General features: G+C 42.4%; 1 protein-coding gene across 1 annotated transcript in view; it reads right to left on the reverse strand.

Moving 5' to 3' along the window:
- Positions 1-13200: 13200 nt before the first annotated feature.
- The window catches only part of LOC123506279 (zwei Ig domain protein zig-8-like), an 88328-nt gene continuing 82878 nt past the window's right edge, over positions 13201-18650 (reverse strand). Inside the window, exons 4-7 of the mRNA XM_045258230.1 lie at positions 17209-17419; positions 16282-16409; positions 14250-14412; positions 13201-13351 (exon numbers count right to left, since the gene is read on the reverse strand). Coding sequence (XP_045114165.1) covers positions 13224-13351; positions 14250-14412; positions 16282-16409; positions 17209-17419 — 630 coding nt within the window. The 3' untranslated portion in view covers positions 13201-13223. The remainder of the gene's footprint in view (positions 13352-14249; positions 14413-16281; positions 16410-17208; positions 17420-18650) is intronic.

Below are 18650 nucleotides of genomic sequence, written 5' to 3' on the forward strand. Positions count from 1 at the left end.
TATTGTTTATGAGGTTATTTGTTATTTCCGTTTGTTTGTCTGTTTCTCTATGTTTATATTTATTTATTTATGTATATGTATGTTTTTTTTCTGTTATGTCATCATTTTTGTTTATTTTATGTTTGTGTATTTGTTCCTGGATGCCTCTCTCTCTCTCTGTCTCTCTGTCTGTCTCTATCTCTTTCTCTCGACCTTCAACTTGAAAAAATAAGTAAAAACTTCACTGAAACACCTAAAACTCTCCCTTCTCTTCTCGTATGTAGAAACTTGTCACAATACCAGTTCTTTGCATTGGCCGTGTCTGGGTGGGTAGAGTGTGAGTACCGCAGCGGAGGGTGGATCGGTGGTCTTGTTCACAGGCTTCCCTCGCGCACTGTGCCCGGTCCTTGCCAACAGAGAGCAGTGTGGCGTGTTTGGGCGGCACGGTAACAAACTTCGCCTATGTTTTTATCACCGGGAGGGACCTGTGTGTAATTAAGTTCGCATGTCTCCCCCTCTCTCTGCGGGAGTAGCCGTATCCTGCCTTTTTACGTGCGTGTTATTAGCTCTGTGCTCTTTAAATATAATTGTTTAATTCGTGTGTAGATAAACAAGTGCGCCGTAAAGCTGCAGGCAAACACATCTGGTCCCCGCCGTTTGTGCTGGGCCGAACGTAAGCACTCAAAACGCAAATACCTGTAGAGAAAAAAAAAGCAACAACTTTCCTGGAAGATTCACCTGACCTATTGAGGTAACTTACCGCGAAGGGCTTGCTCGAGATCCAGGTAAACGCTGCGGGAAGTTTGGCTGGAAATAAACAAACAGGAAATAACAAGCGCCGGTCCACTGGTCAGCCTTCGTGGACCGTTATGTATGTGGGAATATATATAGTTTTTTTTTCATAGGGGAGAGAAAGAGGAAGGAGAGTGTAGAACGTAGGGTCTGTGGAGAGAAGGAAGTGCTGTGTCTCTGTGTGTGTGTGTGTGTGTTCATTCCCTGTTATCCATATCTACCAAAGTCTGCACCCTAACCATCTCCCTTCCCTTCCCTTCCCTTCCCTATTCCTTCCCATCCATCTCTCCCTCTCTTTCTAGTTCCACTCCTATCTACTCTCCGCCAAACCTTCCCTATACTAATAGAAAATGAACTCCCTACCTACTTCTGTATTTCCAACCTCCTACAACCTCCTATGACCTGACTACATTTAAGAAGGAGGTTTCAAGATATTTATCACTTTCTTTTGGCTAACTCTCTCTGACCTGCAAGGGGAATGGCAAGTTAGTGGATCTCTTATTTTTTTTTTCGTTTTATTCTTCCCTTGGGCCAGCTTTCCCGTCATACATAAAAAAAAAACAAAAGTAAAGCAGGTCATCAGTAAATTATTTCAACAGAATTCCAATATTCTTGCAGGGATCGAGTCGTACTTTGAACTTTTTAGAAATGTTTCGTTCCCCCTTGACCTTCCAATGGTGTGAACTCCCTTGCTTATAATTTTGTTGTTATTGATAAAGCATCGACGGGGAAACAGTGAATGAGAGAGAGAGAGAGAGAGAGAGAGAGAGAGAGAGAGAGAGAGAGAGAGAGAGAGAGAAAGGTGGAATAGAAAGAAGGTGCTATTACTGAAGGTCAGAGAGGGAAAATGAAAAGACTGAAAATGTGGAAGATCATTTTGTGTGTATTCTTTAGTAAAACTTGTTAAAACACACACACACACACACACACACACACACACACACACACACACACACACACACACACACACACACACACACACACACACACACACACACACACACACACACACACAAAGTAACTATCTCATATCAAAAGCAAGCGCCCAATACGTCACCCATTCTAACACTTACACTCTTGCATTACATCATCACACCCAGCAAAGACCGAGAGTTGAATAAGTAAAGGAACAAATAATAGAGTTCGGATATTTATGATTCCCTTAATTCTGTTTACTCTTATTGGAGGCTGGCAAGGTTCCCAGTTTGTCGCCATCTAGACAACGCCAAGACGAGAGATCTGGGCTGGGTTATCTGATGATTGATAGGTAAAGAAATCCAAAAGGGTATTGTAGTATGAGTAAACAAATTGTGCATTATTGGTGAGTTTTCAAGAGAGAGAGAGAGAGAGTGTGTGTGTGTGTGTGTGTGTGTGTGTGTGCGTCATTAAAACAGCCATTCTTCTAGACACCATAACCAGACAAGTTCAATATACGGAAGGTGTAACGTAATGCCTTTCATGGTTCACCCAACAGAATTAAGGAGTCGAGAAACACAAACACGGTCTCTTTCATCACTTGCCGGCAGTTAATAGGCGGTTCCTCTCTGGTCTATTTCCTTACCCCTTATGACGTGACTCTCCCTATAGAAAGTAGCGTCAGGTGCGCGTGTCGAGGTAAATTAACCTTAACTCTGAGAAATCGTCCTTCCTCTTATTGGAATGGCAAACAAAGGGTGATTATCCTTTCCTTTCTAGTTTGTACTAACCCTTTCAGTACTAGGACGCATTTTTACTTGAGCTTTGGGTGTATTTAGACGGTTTTATTTACATTACGAAGTGTCTGTGGAGATCAAAAGATTAATGGGAAAAGTCTTCACTATTTTAATCCCCACTTGAGTTTCTAAAGCTGTATAAAATCACCAAATTGTAACCAGAATCAATATGAAGACGTGTCCTGATACTGAAGGGGTTAAGCTTATCAGTACTCATGTTATTTGACGTGGGTATTGATAAAGACAGTACTTAGCTTTTATGATAGACTGTTCCTCTTTTTTAATGGCTAACAGTGGGTTATTATTTTCCTTTTCCTAGCTATCACTATTATTCCTAGGAGTGAAATTACAATATATTATTATTATTCGTATTAAATTAACCCTTCAGTACCAAGACGCGTTTTCATTTTCTTTCTACTTACTATTTGGTGATTTTATACAGCTTCAGAAACTTATGTTGGGCATTAAAATAGTAAAGACTGTGGTCATAAATTTTCTGACCTCCATAGACCCTTCCTAATGTCAGTAAAATGGTCTTATCGTACACAAATCTAAAGGTAATAATGTGTCCTACTGTTGGAGGGGTTAAGCTTCTTGTGGTGGCAGTATGTACATTTTTCGTGTGATAGATAGCTAAGTCATCCTCTTCGAAGCTTTATGAAGCCAAACAGTTGACTCTTATTTTATTTCCTGTTATTCTTTTTGCCATCACATGTAGCCCTTTATTCAGAAACACTTCCTTCTTTCACCGCGACCATTTTGAAAGACCGTAGAGAGCCGAGTTCTAAAGAATATTCATCCTGTTAATTACACAGAAAACTTGTTAATATGTCACTAGAATTACAGAAACACCCTTAAAAACCCGTCTCACTTTTTGTAGAACCCTTTGAAAATAGTGAAGGTGCGGCGCGGAAATGTTTCAGAATATGTGACTGAATAACTTATGATGACGGTAGCCTAAGTAAATTTCTCTCATGATACTCACTGACATGCTTTTTCCTTTAAATTTCTTGTGGTAGATTTTTTTTAAAGGTACATATTTCCTTTTAGTTAAGTTGAAAAGCTTCCCACTTGTTTGAGAATATTTTGGCGCGCTGATGTGAGAGTGTGGAGGAGCGCCTGCTGCGGTGGCTACCTTAATTTTTATCATCTTGTTAAAACACCACCGCTGCTTTTCCCTCATAAATTCGTTATGAGATAAAGTTTTCGAGCGAACTTACCCATGGTGGTGGCGATGGTGGTGGTAGTGATGCTGATGGTAGACATGGTGGTTGTAATGGTGATGGTGGTGCTGAAGTGGAAATAATGGTAGGATTAATGATAATATTAGTGATAATTATGAATATGATTGTGGTTATGGTGGTATCTATGTTTGTGTTGATGGTAGTGGTATACTTAGTGGTGGTGGTGGTGGTGATGGTGTTAAAATGGCAGTAATGGTAGTATTAATGGTAGTATTAGTGATAGTTATGAATGTAATTGTGGCTATGGTGGTGGTAGCTATGTTTGTGTTGATGGTAAAAGTCATATTGTTGGTGGTGATGGTAGTGGTGGTGAAGTGGCATTAATGGTAGAATTAATGGTAGTATTAGCGATAGTTATGAATGTGATTGTGGTCTTAATGGTAACTATGTTTTTGTTGATTGTAGAAGTGATAGTGGTGGTTGTGGTGGTGGTGATGATGGTGGTGATGGTGATGGTACAACTGTCAAGGAATAAAGCACGCAGAGAATAAAGGATAAACTGTTACTTGTGTTGCATACATACTGCATTATTACCATTACGTGATGTTGATAATAAAGAAGGTAGTAACAACAATTAGCGGCAATTACTGATTTTGTAGTCACGGCAATCAGGCGACACAAAACGTTGCCTCTGGCCGTAGTAAAGTTAATGATGCATCACGAAACAAAACATTGAATTAGCACGCGAAAAGACAATGCTATCCCCTCATGATTGACGCTATACATTTATTATGGCACACAAACACACACACACACAGGCACACACACAGAGCCACGTGTAGCCATAACGATTTCTTGCAGTTTCCCTTAATTTCGTATGTTCTCACGTAAACTTGATTTTCTGTACCGATAGTTCACTCTAGTCTACTTTCCTTTACTTATCTCCTCTCTTCTTAAGTTCTGTTATACGTAATGATTATAATTATATCTTCACACTTGCATTGCTTCTCTTTAAGATTGTGTTGCCGAGACAATCAACCACCCCAAACATCACCATCACCATCACCACCACCACTACCCAGCAGCACTCAGCTCTCAGCATGGCGAGGCGTATCACTATTGCATTTTTGGGAGGGAGCTAAGGCAGAGTGACGAGCGAGGCAGCTTTTGTCTATGTTGTTGCCAAAATTCACAGGTTTTTGTCTTGTTTGGTTTTTGTTATTTGCTCGTGATGCAGTGTTGTATAAACGAATAGATAGATAGATAGATAGATAAGGAAAAGTTAATGTTTTATTTTTAATTCCATTCCAGTGAAAACGATGGCAGATTTTTTTTCTTTATTTGAGTTCAGTCTCTTGTTACTCTGAGACGAGAGAAAGAGAATGCGTAACTGAAGGCAGGAGTTTGTTGAAGTGAAAGCCCATACAGTGTTAAGACAATGGCGAAACAGAAGGGAAGATGGAAAGCAAGCTCTCATATTCTAGACTATCCTTCCTACTTTTTTCTCCTTTTTTCCGTGCTCCAATTTAATTTCCAGCGAAAAAAATAAACTCACAGTAGCGGAACACGTGTGCCGTGAAACATTTGTAGACAAATTGCGCTTTATGGTTACGGACTGCACCGAACAGTGATGGCGGGCCCACCAACCTTGCCATTGGAGCGCCACAGCGGCAGGGAGGAGGGGTGTTATGGCGTCACAAAAACAAGGTTATTGCCCGCATCACGAGGGAAGGGGCGCGCCACTTGATGCAGCCGCTGAAAGGAACAATACTTTCTTACGGCTTTTGGTGGGAAGGAGAGGGGGCTGTTTTATAATCCGGGCTATACTGTTTCTGCCTCCCTAAAAAGAGATGGGAGAATCTGCTTTCTTTTCACAGGAGGAAGGAAGTGACTGTATTTGCTAACATAAAACATTTTACCTATTACAAGCAATTCAATTCCATGTCTGAAGCTGTGATGTACGTAGTAACAATAATACACAATAGCTATACACACCAGGAAAAAAAATATACATCAAGTTAATCCGGAGTTATGAAACTGCTCTCTTTACCCAGAACTGTTATTCCAAGAGTGTCTGGAAAAACGTGGACCAGTAAACAAGCAACACTGCGCGGGTAACAGGAGCAAGGCAACAGGAGGAGCGACCTTGAAATGAAAGAATCTCGCCACTGGAGAGGGAATAGTTGGCAGTGGTGGAGAAAAATAAGAAATAGTGTATGAAATGTGGAAGAGAGAAAGTCAGCGAAGGACTTAATGAATAGAGCACAAAGACAAGAAACAACATCAAGGAAGCGCCAATACAAAGGTCAAGCTTCCCAACCTACACATGACCTGACCTGTTATCCCCTTCAGTACCATGATACATTTTCATATTCATTCTGGTGATTTTATACATCTTCAGAAACTTATGTAGGGATCAAAATGGTGAAGACTGCCATCAATCTTCTGACCTGCATAAATCCTTTGTAATATAAATGAAATGGTCTAATCACACCCAAAACTCATGATAAAAAATATGTCCTAGTACTGAAGAAGTTAAATGACCTCTCTTCCTCGTGTCTTATGCGGAGGTGAAGGAGTTATATAATGACTTGTCCTGAGACTCTTGGAGCAAAAAAGCGCCTATTTCTTTCACTCAAATGCACTAATTAGATAACCTTCCTTCATCTGTAAATAAACTTCTGAGTGGTATATATATCCTTTCTCTTCTGGCCTCAGCTCCCACCCGGTAGCCATGCGAGCATGTCTACATATGTTGGCTGATACAAACGGGTCACTGAATTAATGGAGCGTTATCTGAGGCTTGATCGAGAACAGTGTATTGTTTTTATCGTGAAATTTAATAATGATAGTAATAATGGTAACAGCTGATGAGAGTGAATAGTTAATAGTGGTGATATATAACCGAAAAAAAAAAAAAAAATTACTTCTACTATATTTAGACAACGAGCTTTTCACTACAAACAACGAAACTTCAAAGGCAATAAATCACGTAAAAAAAAAAAAAAAAACAGAAACACGAGTAAAAAACTAGAAAAATAACAAATAAACAATTAATCATAAACAATCACCTTGACGAACCCTCCTTTCGATACAATCAAGATGACAGAGGAACAAAACATGAAGACACAGTAGCAGGAAGTGAATGAGCCAGTGTAACTCTTGTCTCATTAGCATTACGTATTAAGGCCGTTCATGTCTGGGATACAAAGGCCGTAAAGCAGCGCCGAGTACCCGCTTCTGCAGGACTTAATGGTAGTGTACATCAACATCAGGTGGAGTTTATGTCCGAGGCAGACTGTGATAGGAAGCGCCGGGTGAAGAGCTTGCCTGTAGTGTCTGGTGTCGACTGCTGCGCTAGACGGGTATCTCTCGCTGCTACCATTCGTGTTTTGCCCATTTGTGTAGTATTTGTCTCTGGGCACCGTTACATATTTTCAGAAATTGATATTTTTTGTTGACTCGTTAATATAAGTTTGATAATTGCTAATATTTGAGTGTTATAAAGTATTTCTGGAGGACCTGACGTTGTTTGTGTTCATTTTTCATTGATTTTTTTTTTCTTGTTTTAGCTTCATTGATAATATAAGTTTGATAGTTGCTGATATTTGCATGTAATATAGTACAACATATTTCTGAAGGATCTGACGTAATGTTCACTGAGTTCTTGCTGATTTTTCTTCATGTTTTAGCTGATAATATGTGTTTGATGTGCTAATATTTGCGTGTTATTGGTAGTACATATCTATAAATAAGTCGTGATTTTTATAATCTATAAAGTTCATAACATGTGTTTAATCAGTTATCTCTGCGTGTGTGGAATATATACTGATGCTGTGATGCTGTGAGTTATGGCAAACTTTACTGATCTCAGGAGTGAAAAGCAGTGAAACATGTAAGAACACGTCACTGTTTTGTTGAGGTAGTGAATAGACCAGTGTGTGTGTGTGTGTGTGTGTGTGTGTGTGTGTGTGTGTGTGTGTGTGTGTGTGTGTGTGTGTGTGATTCACCCTTAGTCTCGAGGATCACGTGCTGAACTCGTAATCGTCAGCTTTATCGTTGTGGTGAGAGGCGAGAGCTCTTATGGCCCGATCTATGGATAATACTGAGACATTTCACACGCCACACATCCCATCCTATTGCTCAAGGACGACAGTAAGTGCTTCCTCGTCAGTGTGTGTGTGTGTGTGTGTGTGTGTGTGTGTGTGTGTGTGTGTGTGTGCTATATCATCGAGCAAGGGCATATCCATTAATTTTAATACTCGTAGAATTAATTAGTTAGTCCATTTTCTCTTCTCTGTTAAGGAACGATTCTTAGAAGTGGGAAGAATGTGTGTGTGTGTGTGTGTGTGTGTGTGTGTGGTTGGGTGGGTGTGGATGGATGTGTGCATGTGCGTGTGCTACAACTTGGCAATGTTCCTTCTGCATTGTCTCTTGTCTCACGCGCGTCAGTCTCTCGCATTCTCTTAATTATCACCTCTGTTTGCCTCTCCTTCTCTGCGTTTATTCAGCCATTTGCCAGATTGCTCACTGCTTCGTTGCTCCGCCTCGCCACACGCACAACACTCCACGAAAAATTGGGCAGAAAAAAAAAAACTGGAAAAAGGCACCAAGTTGAACAAGAGCAACAGTAACACAAACAACAACGATAACAACGAAAGCAACACCCGTGGAAATAACGAGAAATGCAAGAAAATGATGAAAATGGAACTGGAGAGATGGAAGGGAGGTACGGGAGGCAGTCTGAGAGGGAGAGGAGAGGGAAAGAGGGAGATAGAAGTGTAAGAGAGGAAGAGGAAGAGGGAGGGAGGAAGGGGAGATGGTTTGCTAAGCTAATCCTAGGCTACCCTACCCCCCATCCTCGTCATGTAACCTCTCCTATCTCCCTCTCCCCCCGACAGGCTTTGGAAGTGTCGTGTTATTTGCAGTGTCAATAAATGTTGCCGCCTCCTGCAGGGTTTGTTACGCCATGGTAAATCTTGTTTCGTGATATTTCAGTCGTAATAGTGTTGCATCCCCACCGTTATCCCAGATTCTTGTTACATATTGTTATTTCCACCCAACGCCAGCCAAGCGCGCGTGTGCCTTCGATATTTCACTCTTGTAAATATTTCTCTAAAGTTGAGGATAACAATAGGCTATATTGCCCGTGTGTGTGTGCTTGTGTGAGTGTGGGTGGTGGGTGGGTGTGTGACTGTGTTGGCCGCGGTGGTTGCCATGCTAGACATTGCTTGTTAGGTCTGTCTGGTCATGCGAACTGCAGCGGCGATCCCACACTTGTGACGGCCTCGCTGCTCTCTCCTCGTTAACTAGCAACTTCAAGCTGCAAACTTGTGGAGTTTCCGGAGGGCTGCCCGGCTGCCTTATTGGGACGCCGAGCAGGAAAGAAGATGGGATGGAAATGTCTGCAGTGAAGAAAAACTGTGGAAATGTTGCACGAACGGAAAGGTGATTATAACAATAATTAAAAAGAAAATGTGACGCAACCGCCTGACCACCCCCTCGCCGCCATGCCGTACCTCCGTCCCACCTGCGCATCTCTCCCCCCACCGTGGCTCCTCCATCCCACGCGCCGGCTTGCAGGAAGTCTGTGTTTTCTCGATGTGGTATTAGAAAAGCGTTCTTCGCAGCTACGTTAGGTGAGTGTTAGTGTCGGGGTGGATTAGGGTGACGTACAGTAGGGAGGGGAAGGAAAGGTAGAAGCGGCCAGGATGGAGGAATGGAGGTGGCGTGAAGTGAAAGCCTGAGTGGCGATGGGGGCGGTGCGAGACCAGAATGCCAACTTGAATTTTTAGAAGACTCTTGGCGAACATCAAAGAGCTCCAAGTCATTAGTTAGAGTTTCAGATATCGGCTGTAAACTGGACTTTAAAATGTCGAGGTAGTGAATTTGGCAGATAAAACAATACTAAAGTCACTCGGTTTAACATCAAATTGGCAACTTTATGAGCCTGGCGTCCTTCATCACTGCAACACCAACTCCTCTTGAACCTGCTCCTCCCTCCACCCAACCTCAGCGCTTCAGTACATTAATTAGTAGTTTTTTTGTAGCCTTTAGTAGGAAACGGCTCGTAAGTGTATGCTGAGCTCATCCTATGATTAAACCCTTCTCGTTTTCAAGCTTGTTAGTGGAGTTGCCATGAAGAGAGACGGATGAAGGGGTCTACCACCACCACCACCACCACCACCACCACTACTCAAGCCCCATGCAACGCCGACCGGCAGTAAGGTATTGGTGGATCTTTAATACGTTTATTATAGCTTAATGATAAAACTTTTAGTCCATGGTCACCAAATGAGGCTTTCCCGTTCCACTCACAAGCAGGATACTTTCCTTTAGATGTTTATGAAAACGTGGTATGATATTTTAATAGGTTGTTAAGGGATGGAGTTGTTTAAGTGGACATCTAAAACTTAATTATTTATTCTCTTTTGTAACATCATTTAGTGACTTTGTGCCACCGTATACCGAAATATTATCGGGTGTTGTATATTCCGTGCTGTGTGAAAGAGAAGTAAGCGCTTGTTTGGTAACAGTTTGTGGCAAGCTTAGTAACAGGGCTTGTTATGCAGTGGCGTATAAAGTTTAAAGCATCAAATTGTTAATGAGCATTTCAACATTCCATGATGAATAGTATGTTAAAACGCATCAGGTACAGAGTAAAATATTCTCTAAAATACTTATGTTCTGAACTGAAAAAAAAGCTTAATTGGCAATGGGAACAATGAGGCGCTCGGCAAACCTGCAGTAAATCAAGTAATTGTTACTCTGTGGATCATATAACCATCTTATCCTATCCACCCATCCTATTTTATGTCCTGTTTCAACATTTATACACCAAGTCACCTTAGACCAAAAGTCTCGTACTTATCAAAATGTGTAGCTGATGTTACTCTGTGAAGTAGTAATTTTTCTTATCTTACTTAAACATCTCATCCCTTACTATCTTCAGCTGTCTTAACTCCTTGAGTACAATGACGCGTTTCCATATTCATTCTGCACACTATTTGGTAATTTTATATACCTTGGGAAACATACGTGGGGGATTAAAGTAGCTAAGACTGTGGCCATTAATTTTCAGATCTCCATAGACCTTTCTTCATGTCACTAAAATGGTCTAATCGTACACAAATCTCAAGGTAAAGATGTATCTCAGTATTGAAATGGTGAAGTTCTGAACGCACACTCACCTTCCACTAGGGCGCAGGGCGGGAGGCGCGGGAAGGGGTGCGGGGGAGTATTGCAGCATTGTCCCTCTCTTGCGGTCGTTCCTTCCACTCCTGTACATCATCATTACCATTCCCACGACGCCTTTACTGTCATCACCACTCCCTTAGTCTGCCATGACGTCACCACTGCGCATTTCCCTTCACTATTACTGTATTATTTGAGAGAGAGAGAGAGAGAGAGAGAGAGAGAGAGAGAGAGAGATGAATGTTTGTGATTGAAATGTATTGTATCTACCTGTGTTTGTCAGGCCGCAGGGGACTTTGATACCTTGCAGTGCCTTGGAGTTATTGGTATGGTGGTATTTGTGTTATAGATAATGGAGAAGATTGGAAAAGTGAAGGTAATAGATTTTTTTTTCGTGATTTCTTATGTGATTTTTATTTTGTTCTGCTTAAAGATGAATTATTATATACTATATTTAATTTTTTTTTTCGAGCATTTGTTTTTAGTTTTATCAAGAAGGACCTCGTTTTCTTTTTCATTGATACACAAAGGTACGTCTTCCTCAGTCTTGATTTGAAAAAGAAAGACAGGATGCTCTTACAACTCACCATATTGTCTTTCACTCTTCCTTGGTCAGTCAGTACATGTGTTTGGTATTTAGAATGATGATGGCTGCTGGTGAGGAGAGTATGGGAGGGAATGGCAGCGTGAAGTGACCATTTTTAACCCTTTGTTACTCATTACCATTCAGGAATCTCAATACTTTGTGGATGGACGAACAAGCGAACAGGAGGTACATACATGTCTTTTGCACATCACAGAACGATTGAAAAACTTAGTAAAAAAAAAAAATGAAAAAAATAAATGATCATAAAGATGCAAGTTATAAGGAAAGATGGTGTCATTGAAAGACTTAATCTGATTGGGACATTTTTCCGTCACTTTCGACAGCACAGTGACAACACCAGCACCGCCATCACCAGATTGGCCACACCGGGATCAGCATAGTGTGGTGATATCACTTGGCTGATTGCCCTTCGCTCTTTTCTGTATCATTCTTTTTTCCGCTTCATTTCTCAGTATTCTTTCTCCCTCTATTAGTTTCCCTGTGCTTTTGTCTTTCTGAACACTTTTCCTCCCATTTTTCCTCTTTGTATAGTCATTCTCGTCCCCTCGTCTCTCCATTTCTCTTCCCCCTCTCTTCTCGATACTCTTCCCCTCACATGCTTTCCGTTCCCATCTCCTCCTTCGCTCTCAAATCTGCTCGACTCTCGCCCATACACCTGCTTTCCTCCCTCTCCCCTCACCATTGCATTTCCTTTAATCCTCTTTCAGTTTGTTTGTTTGTTTGGTTTTGTGTGTCTGTGTCTGTGTTGATTCTCTCTCTCTCTCTCTCTCTCTCTCTCTCTCTCTCTCTCTCTCTCTCTCTCTCTCTCTCTCTCTCTCTCTCTCTCTCTCTTACCAATTTCTTTAGTTTTATATCATCTTTTCACTTTCCACAGACTTTTTTTTATTTTTCCTTCTCTTTTTCACATTATGTATTGTATATTTCACTACCTTCATCTTCTCTTACTTACTTTCCAGCCCAATGGAGGTACGACAAACACTACAATTCCGGTATATACCAATGTGAAGGTATGGGAAAGAAAAATTGATGGGTGTTAGTCGTGGCTCGTGTGTGGGTGTGGATTTCAAAGCAGCGGAGGGAGGAGTGTCTATAGTGTGTCTACTGTATAATGGCTCCTGGGTTTAAGACATAGTGTAGCTTATTGATGATGCAGTGGATTTTTTTTTTTTTTTGTGAATAATGCTCGTTTTCTGTTGATCTACACACAAGGATAGTTTACAGTGTTCCTCAAAATCTGACAACCATGCATTCCTCCGCGACACCAATCAGACTGAGACCCAGAAACCACTTTAAAGTAGACAGACTACACTTAACCTCTTCAGTACTGGGACGCATTTTCTGCCGTGATTTTGGGTACGATTGGATGATTTTTATGAAAGTCAAAAGATTAATGGCCACTGAATCTTAACTATTTTAATCCCCACATAAGTTTCTGAAACTGTATAAAATCACTAGATACTAAGCAGAATGAATATGGAAACGCGTCATAGAACTTAAGGGGTTAAGTTATATGTGTATTAATGGACATAAAAAAAAAACAAAAACAATAAGAATATGAATGTCAGAAGAACTCGTATGAGTAAGAAATTAGTGTCACCTTAGAGCCAACAAGTCTGCTGCTGTTTGTCCACCATCCGTGTCCCTTCTGTGCATTCAGTTGCACTGGAGTAACTGGACATTTTTCACTATTTACTTTCTCTTTGGTGACGGAAGGTACAAGCAAACACTCTAGGGATTTCTGTAAAACATTGTTATTTACATATAAAAATAGGTTAGTAAGACCGAGGTGGACAGGGTGACGGTAGCGGTGAGCAGGAGGGCCCAGCGACGTCGGCCTGCGCATGTGACTGACGATCCGCCCTGCATAGCGGCCGGGTACTCCCCTGGCGAAGGGAGAGAGGGCGTCAGGGCATCAGGGTGTCAGGGTGTTAGGCGAAGGGAGAAGCAGGAGGAAAGGCTGGGAAGTGGATAGAAAAAGAGAGAACAGAGGGGAGAAGATCAGTGAAAAATAGTGAAGAGGGTCAACAAAGAGAGAGAGAGAGAGAGAGAGAGAGAGAGAGAGAGAGAGAGAGAGAGAGAGAGAGGGAAAGAACTAAAAAATTCAACTCAAAGAGCATAAAAGTGAGAAAATTTCAACGACTCCCTGCCACCAGATGTCTCACTGTTCTACATTTACCAGGAAGCATTTCAATAACTTCAATGGAGACAATATTTAGTGGAGGCAGGGGCACCTTTAGCAGTGGTGGTCTCTGGTGGCAGACAACACGTGCCCCTTGTGGTGCACTCACAAGGCAAGGCAGGGGAACAGTTTGGCAGTTTTGGGAAGGAGTGGGAGAGGATAAAAGTTGATTATCCTATGTCAAGACTTCCTTATGGTGTTGTAACTCTAAGGCTTCTTGACCAGCTAATGCTTCTCATCACATCCTGATCTCAACACCACCTCAATTCTTAGAAAACGTAATAGGTGTTTTGGGAACTGAAATAGTTTAAAGATCTAAAACATCAAGTAATTTGTGTTCATAAAGAATTTCATAAAGCTAGAAATACTATATAAATGAGGAATTATCTTAAAGTACTGGAAACCACCTAGAGTATTTAAAAATACATTTTGAAATATAAATAAAAGATCGACATTAATCTTTTAACAAGAAGGCGTCTTTACCTTCCTTAATGGATGGATAAGAGACTGTCAAAACAGAAAACGCCTCTAAAAATCTCATAAAAAAACACGATACTCACTTAATGACACTCGGATACCTTTAAAACCATGCACGTGCTTACCTGTGAGGACGTGCACGGTGATGGAGTGCTCGATGGCGTGTGCGGGACTGCAGGTGTACACGCCCGCGTCGTCTGGACGGGCGCGCCTCACCACGAGCTGACTGAAGCTGCTTCTCCCCAGCTTGGTCTTTACCGACACCCGGTCCCCGTCCTTACGAACCATCTGCGGCGTTGGGAGGGAAGGATAGAGAGTGGGAGGAGAGGCGTGGGATGGCAGGAGGCAATGGGAGTGTATGGGTAAGGTGTGAGGATAATGTAAAGAAGTAAACAGGGAAGCAATAGTAGAGAGGCTTAGAAGCAGAATGAAGGGAGAAATGCAAAATGATGACGTGTGGAACAGAGGGAGGGAATATTAAGGGTAGGTGAAGCACATAAGGTAATGAAAGAGATGACATATGAAGAGAGAGAAATAGGGAGGAAAGAAAAATTTGAAAAGCCAGAATATTGGAGAGAAATACTAAAATAAAGGATACAATAGAGAAAGAGATAATACGTATAAACAAAAAAATAACAGTGATGACAGAATAAAAAGATGAAAAGTATTCGTGGAATTTGAAAGACTGTTACGGACACGGAAATAATAGAAAGATGAATAGTCATGGAGTTTTAACCCAAAAATACGACCAGCAATATAAAAGTTGGAGAATATTGGTAGGATGAGGAGAGAAAACCATGGAAAAGTGTTGGCAGAGGGGACGGTGGAAGGCGAAAGGGGGCAGTGGTTATGAAGAGTGAGTAGTGGACAGTGGTTTGTCTGACGCGAGGGGACGCAGAGAGGGTGAGTGAGATAAGGCGAAAGGAAAGGTACTATTCGCTCCGTGTTCGTTAGTGGGACAGTCATAGAATATGTATTAGCCTCGTGAAAACATGAATAGTCAGACGCACATAAATGTTTTGTTGGCTTGAAAATATCGAACTTCTAAAAATGGCTACTCGTTAAAGGGAAGGTGGAAAAGACGAGAGCAGAAGAGAGAGAGAGAGAGAGAGAGAGAGAGAGAGAGAGAGAGAGAGAGAGAGAGAGAGAGAGAGAGAGAGAGAGAGACGAATCCTTGCACTTTCACTCATTCTGACTCTTTCACTCGTCACAAATCAACTCAAGGTAATATAAAAAAGTGACTTAAAAGTGACTAAAAGTGACGTATGGGTCTGTTAGTTACCAAGGGAACGATTCTGCCTGCGTCACTGCTTGAAGGATGAGAGAGAGAGAGAGAGAGAGAGAGAGAGAGAGAGAGAGAGAGAGAGAGAGAGAGAGAGAGAGAGAGGGAAGGGGGTGAACGATAAGCTGGGACAAGAATGCCATACAAAATTATTTCCTTTAAAGGCACATTACCACACACACACACACACACACACACACACACACACACACACACACACACACACACACACACACACACACACACACACACACACACACACACACACGTATACATATTCTCCAGAAACGTTATAATTCAGCCATTCATTAAAACCTCATTAAGACATAGTTGCAATGACAGCGACAGTGTGTGGAAGGCAGCGGCGCGTGGCACTGGATGAGATTAGAGACAGTACTGTAGGACAATCATCTCTGTGCCTGACGTTTCATCAAAGGGGACGATGAGAGATGCGAGAGTTAATCTGTCTGAGTCTGGAGGCCTTGGGCAAAGAGAGAGAGAGAGAGAGAGAGAGAGAGAGAGAGAGAGAGAGAGAGAGAGAGAGAGAGAGAGAGAGAGAGAGAGAGAGAGAGAGAGAGAGAGAGAGATAGACAAAAACACTTTAAAGACAGACAGGAATATTGTAAACTTAGATAAAAGACAGAAAAACAAATCAAACCTCACCTACACCACTTTCACCATGAACGAACATGAAGAATGAAGCAAGGAAGGCAAAGAGAAAGAGAAAGAAAAATAAGAATACAATAAACGTAGCTAAAACACACCAAAACACATCACGATCACCAAACAACAAAGAATGAAGTAAGGAAGAGAAACAGAAAGAGGCAAAGCGAGGGAACAAGTAGCATGACATCACCTTTACTCCAGCGTCTCACCTTTTCCTTGTGGTACCAGTGCAAGTAATCCGGCGGCTCTGGGGAGTAATCCACCTCGCAGGTCAGGTTGATGGGTGACCCAAGACCCACGTGCATCTCAGGGGCTCGCAGGATTTTGGCCCGGGGCTCTGTACAGGGAGATGGGTGATGCAGGGGAGCGTGGAAGGGACTGTGTTGTGTGTCTATGCTTTAGTTTATATTCTAGGTAAGTTTAGTGTTTCGTAAGGAAGGAAAAGTTCAAAGTTCATCTCTGTTTGTCTAAGGGGATTGTGGAAGAGGGAGGCGTGTGTGTGTTCAGTACCTTAGCTTCTTACTTTATGCTGTCAGTCTTAGAGGTTTAAGTGTAGCTTGTTTGTTTGTTTATTTTTGTGTTGTAAAGAAGGTAAAATATGACATCCATTCATCCAAAGGTACAGTTAAAGGGGGAAGGTTATATGCCCGTACTGTACCTTTGCCTTACTCTATACGTTAAGACATGGAATTTCAATTTTAGTACTGGTTCTTTACATAATGAAGAGATTAAAGATTCATATCCATTTGCCTAAGTGGCTTTGAAGAGGGAAGTAGAAGTCGGCTCAGCATCCTTCGCTTGCTATATATTCTGGATGACATTGAATATTGATGTTAAGTCTGAGAATTTTCAAATAATCAGTATGTTTATAATTCGTCTTCAAATATATGAGGGAAAAGCGGAAGGTGACTTGTGTGTGTTCGTCCTGTACTTTACTCTTCACTTTACATTCCTCGACATGAAGAGAGGGTGTGAAGCTTGATGTTTTTGTAACGAATTGATTTGAGCAAGACATACTGAACAAATTAAAGTCCATGTGGTACCTGCATATTAATTAAAAAGTGCCTGTAAAATTAAACAAAATATGTGAAGATGTACTATAAAAGCAGAGAGATTAATACAGGCCCGAGTCTTACCCACGACGGTGAGGTGCACGGTGCGGGCTGTGGGGGGCGTGGAGGACACCTGGCAGTCGTATTGGCCGGAGTCCCGCGGCAGTGCGTACTTGATGCTCAGCATCCAGTCCCCCTTGGCGGCCTGTGGCACCGCCTCGAACCTGTCGTCGCTAGTGTAGGTCTGCGCGCCCACCGACAGTATGTGCAGGTCCCTGTGCCTGATCCACGACACCTGCAACCAGGTGAAACGTGTGTGTGTGTGTGTGTGTGTGTGTGTGTGTGTGTGTGTGTGTGTGTGTGTGTGTGTCTGTGTGTGTGCGTGTTCGCGCACCCGCACTTACACGCACAAGCACAGAACAAAAGCAACAACAAAATTCAGCTGTTCTTATTCGTAGAAAGAATTAATCTCAAATACGTATCCATTTTATGTATGAGAGAGAGAGAGAGAGAGAGAGAGAGAGAGAGAGAGAGAGAGAGAGAGAGAGAGAGAGAGGTCTTTCCTCCCACCGGGTAACAAGAAGGGGAGAATGGCAGGTGGGTAATTACTTGCCTGGCCTGAGGGGGTATGGTGTTGGAGGGGAAATGATAGAAGTAAGGAAAGGGGTAAAGGAGAGGATCAGGTTGGGTTGAGAGTAGAAGGGAAGAAGGGAGGAGGAGGAGGAGGAGGAGGAGGAGGAGGAGGAGGAGGAGGAGGAGGAGGAGGAGGAGGAGGAGGAGGAGGAGCAGGAGGAGCAGGAGGAGGAGGAGGGTAGAGGAGAGAAGGCAAACTGCTTAATCAATATAGCATCATTAAAGGAGACATCATGCACGAGGCTGGTGAAGTTAGTCTGGTTTGCATGGTTACCTTTGCAATGACACCACGCAGGGACAGGTTTCTGGCGTTCTCTTACCACAACCACCACCATCACCGCCGTTACGTAAGATAGCAAGACACCCACGCCATTTCCTCACCTTTTCATGCATGCACCTTCACCATATTCCAGAAGAGCAAGGGTTAATTTTTTCCCTTCCTTTTTTTTTCCTCTCGTACGTTCGTTTCATTATTTATTCAAGTCGCAAAATTTTTCTTTCTTCCTCAGCGTTCAGGTAAATTAGGGGAGGAATTTTGCTCGTCCGCGTGAACTATCCCAGGCCAATTAGTCCGGTGGTGCATGAAGTCGTCACGGCCAATTGGGAAGACGTTGCTCGGGTGGCGTCGCTTTTACAGACCAATCAGTGGGCTGGATTTTGCTCTTATGTAATCTGCCTGGCGGCCATTAGCAGGCTAGCGAATGTGCGGCGTCGTCTCCCCGCTGCCTTTTCCGCTTCGTCTGCCTTGCCGGAGCGGAAGGAGAAGAATATTTCGCCTTTTTCTTCCCGTTCTATCGCGGAGGGAGAGGTTCACCTCGGCCCGTGTGCTAGTGAGGCGCCTGTGCTTTAGCCTCCATCATACATTTGGTGGTGGTGTTTCTTAAGGTCGTCAC

This window comes from Portunus trituberculatus, chromosome 19 (genome assembly GCF_017591435.1).
Source record: "Portunus trituberculatus isolate SZX2019 chromosome 19, ASM1759143v1, whole genome shotgun sequence".
In the NCBI taxonomy this organism is placed as follows: domain Eukaryota; kingdom Metazoa; phylum Arthropoda; class Malacostraca; order Decapoda; family Portunidae; genus Portunus; species Portunus trituberculatus.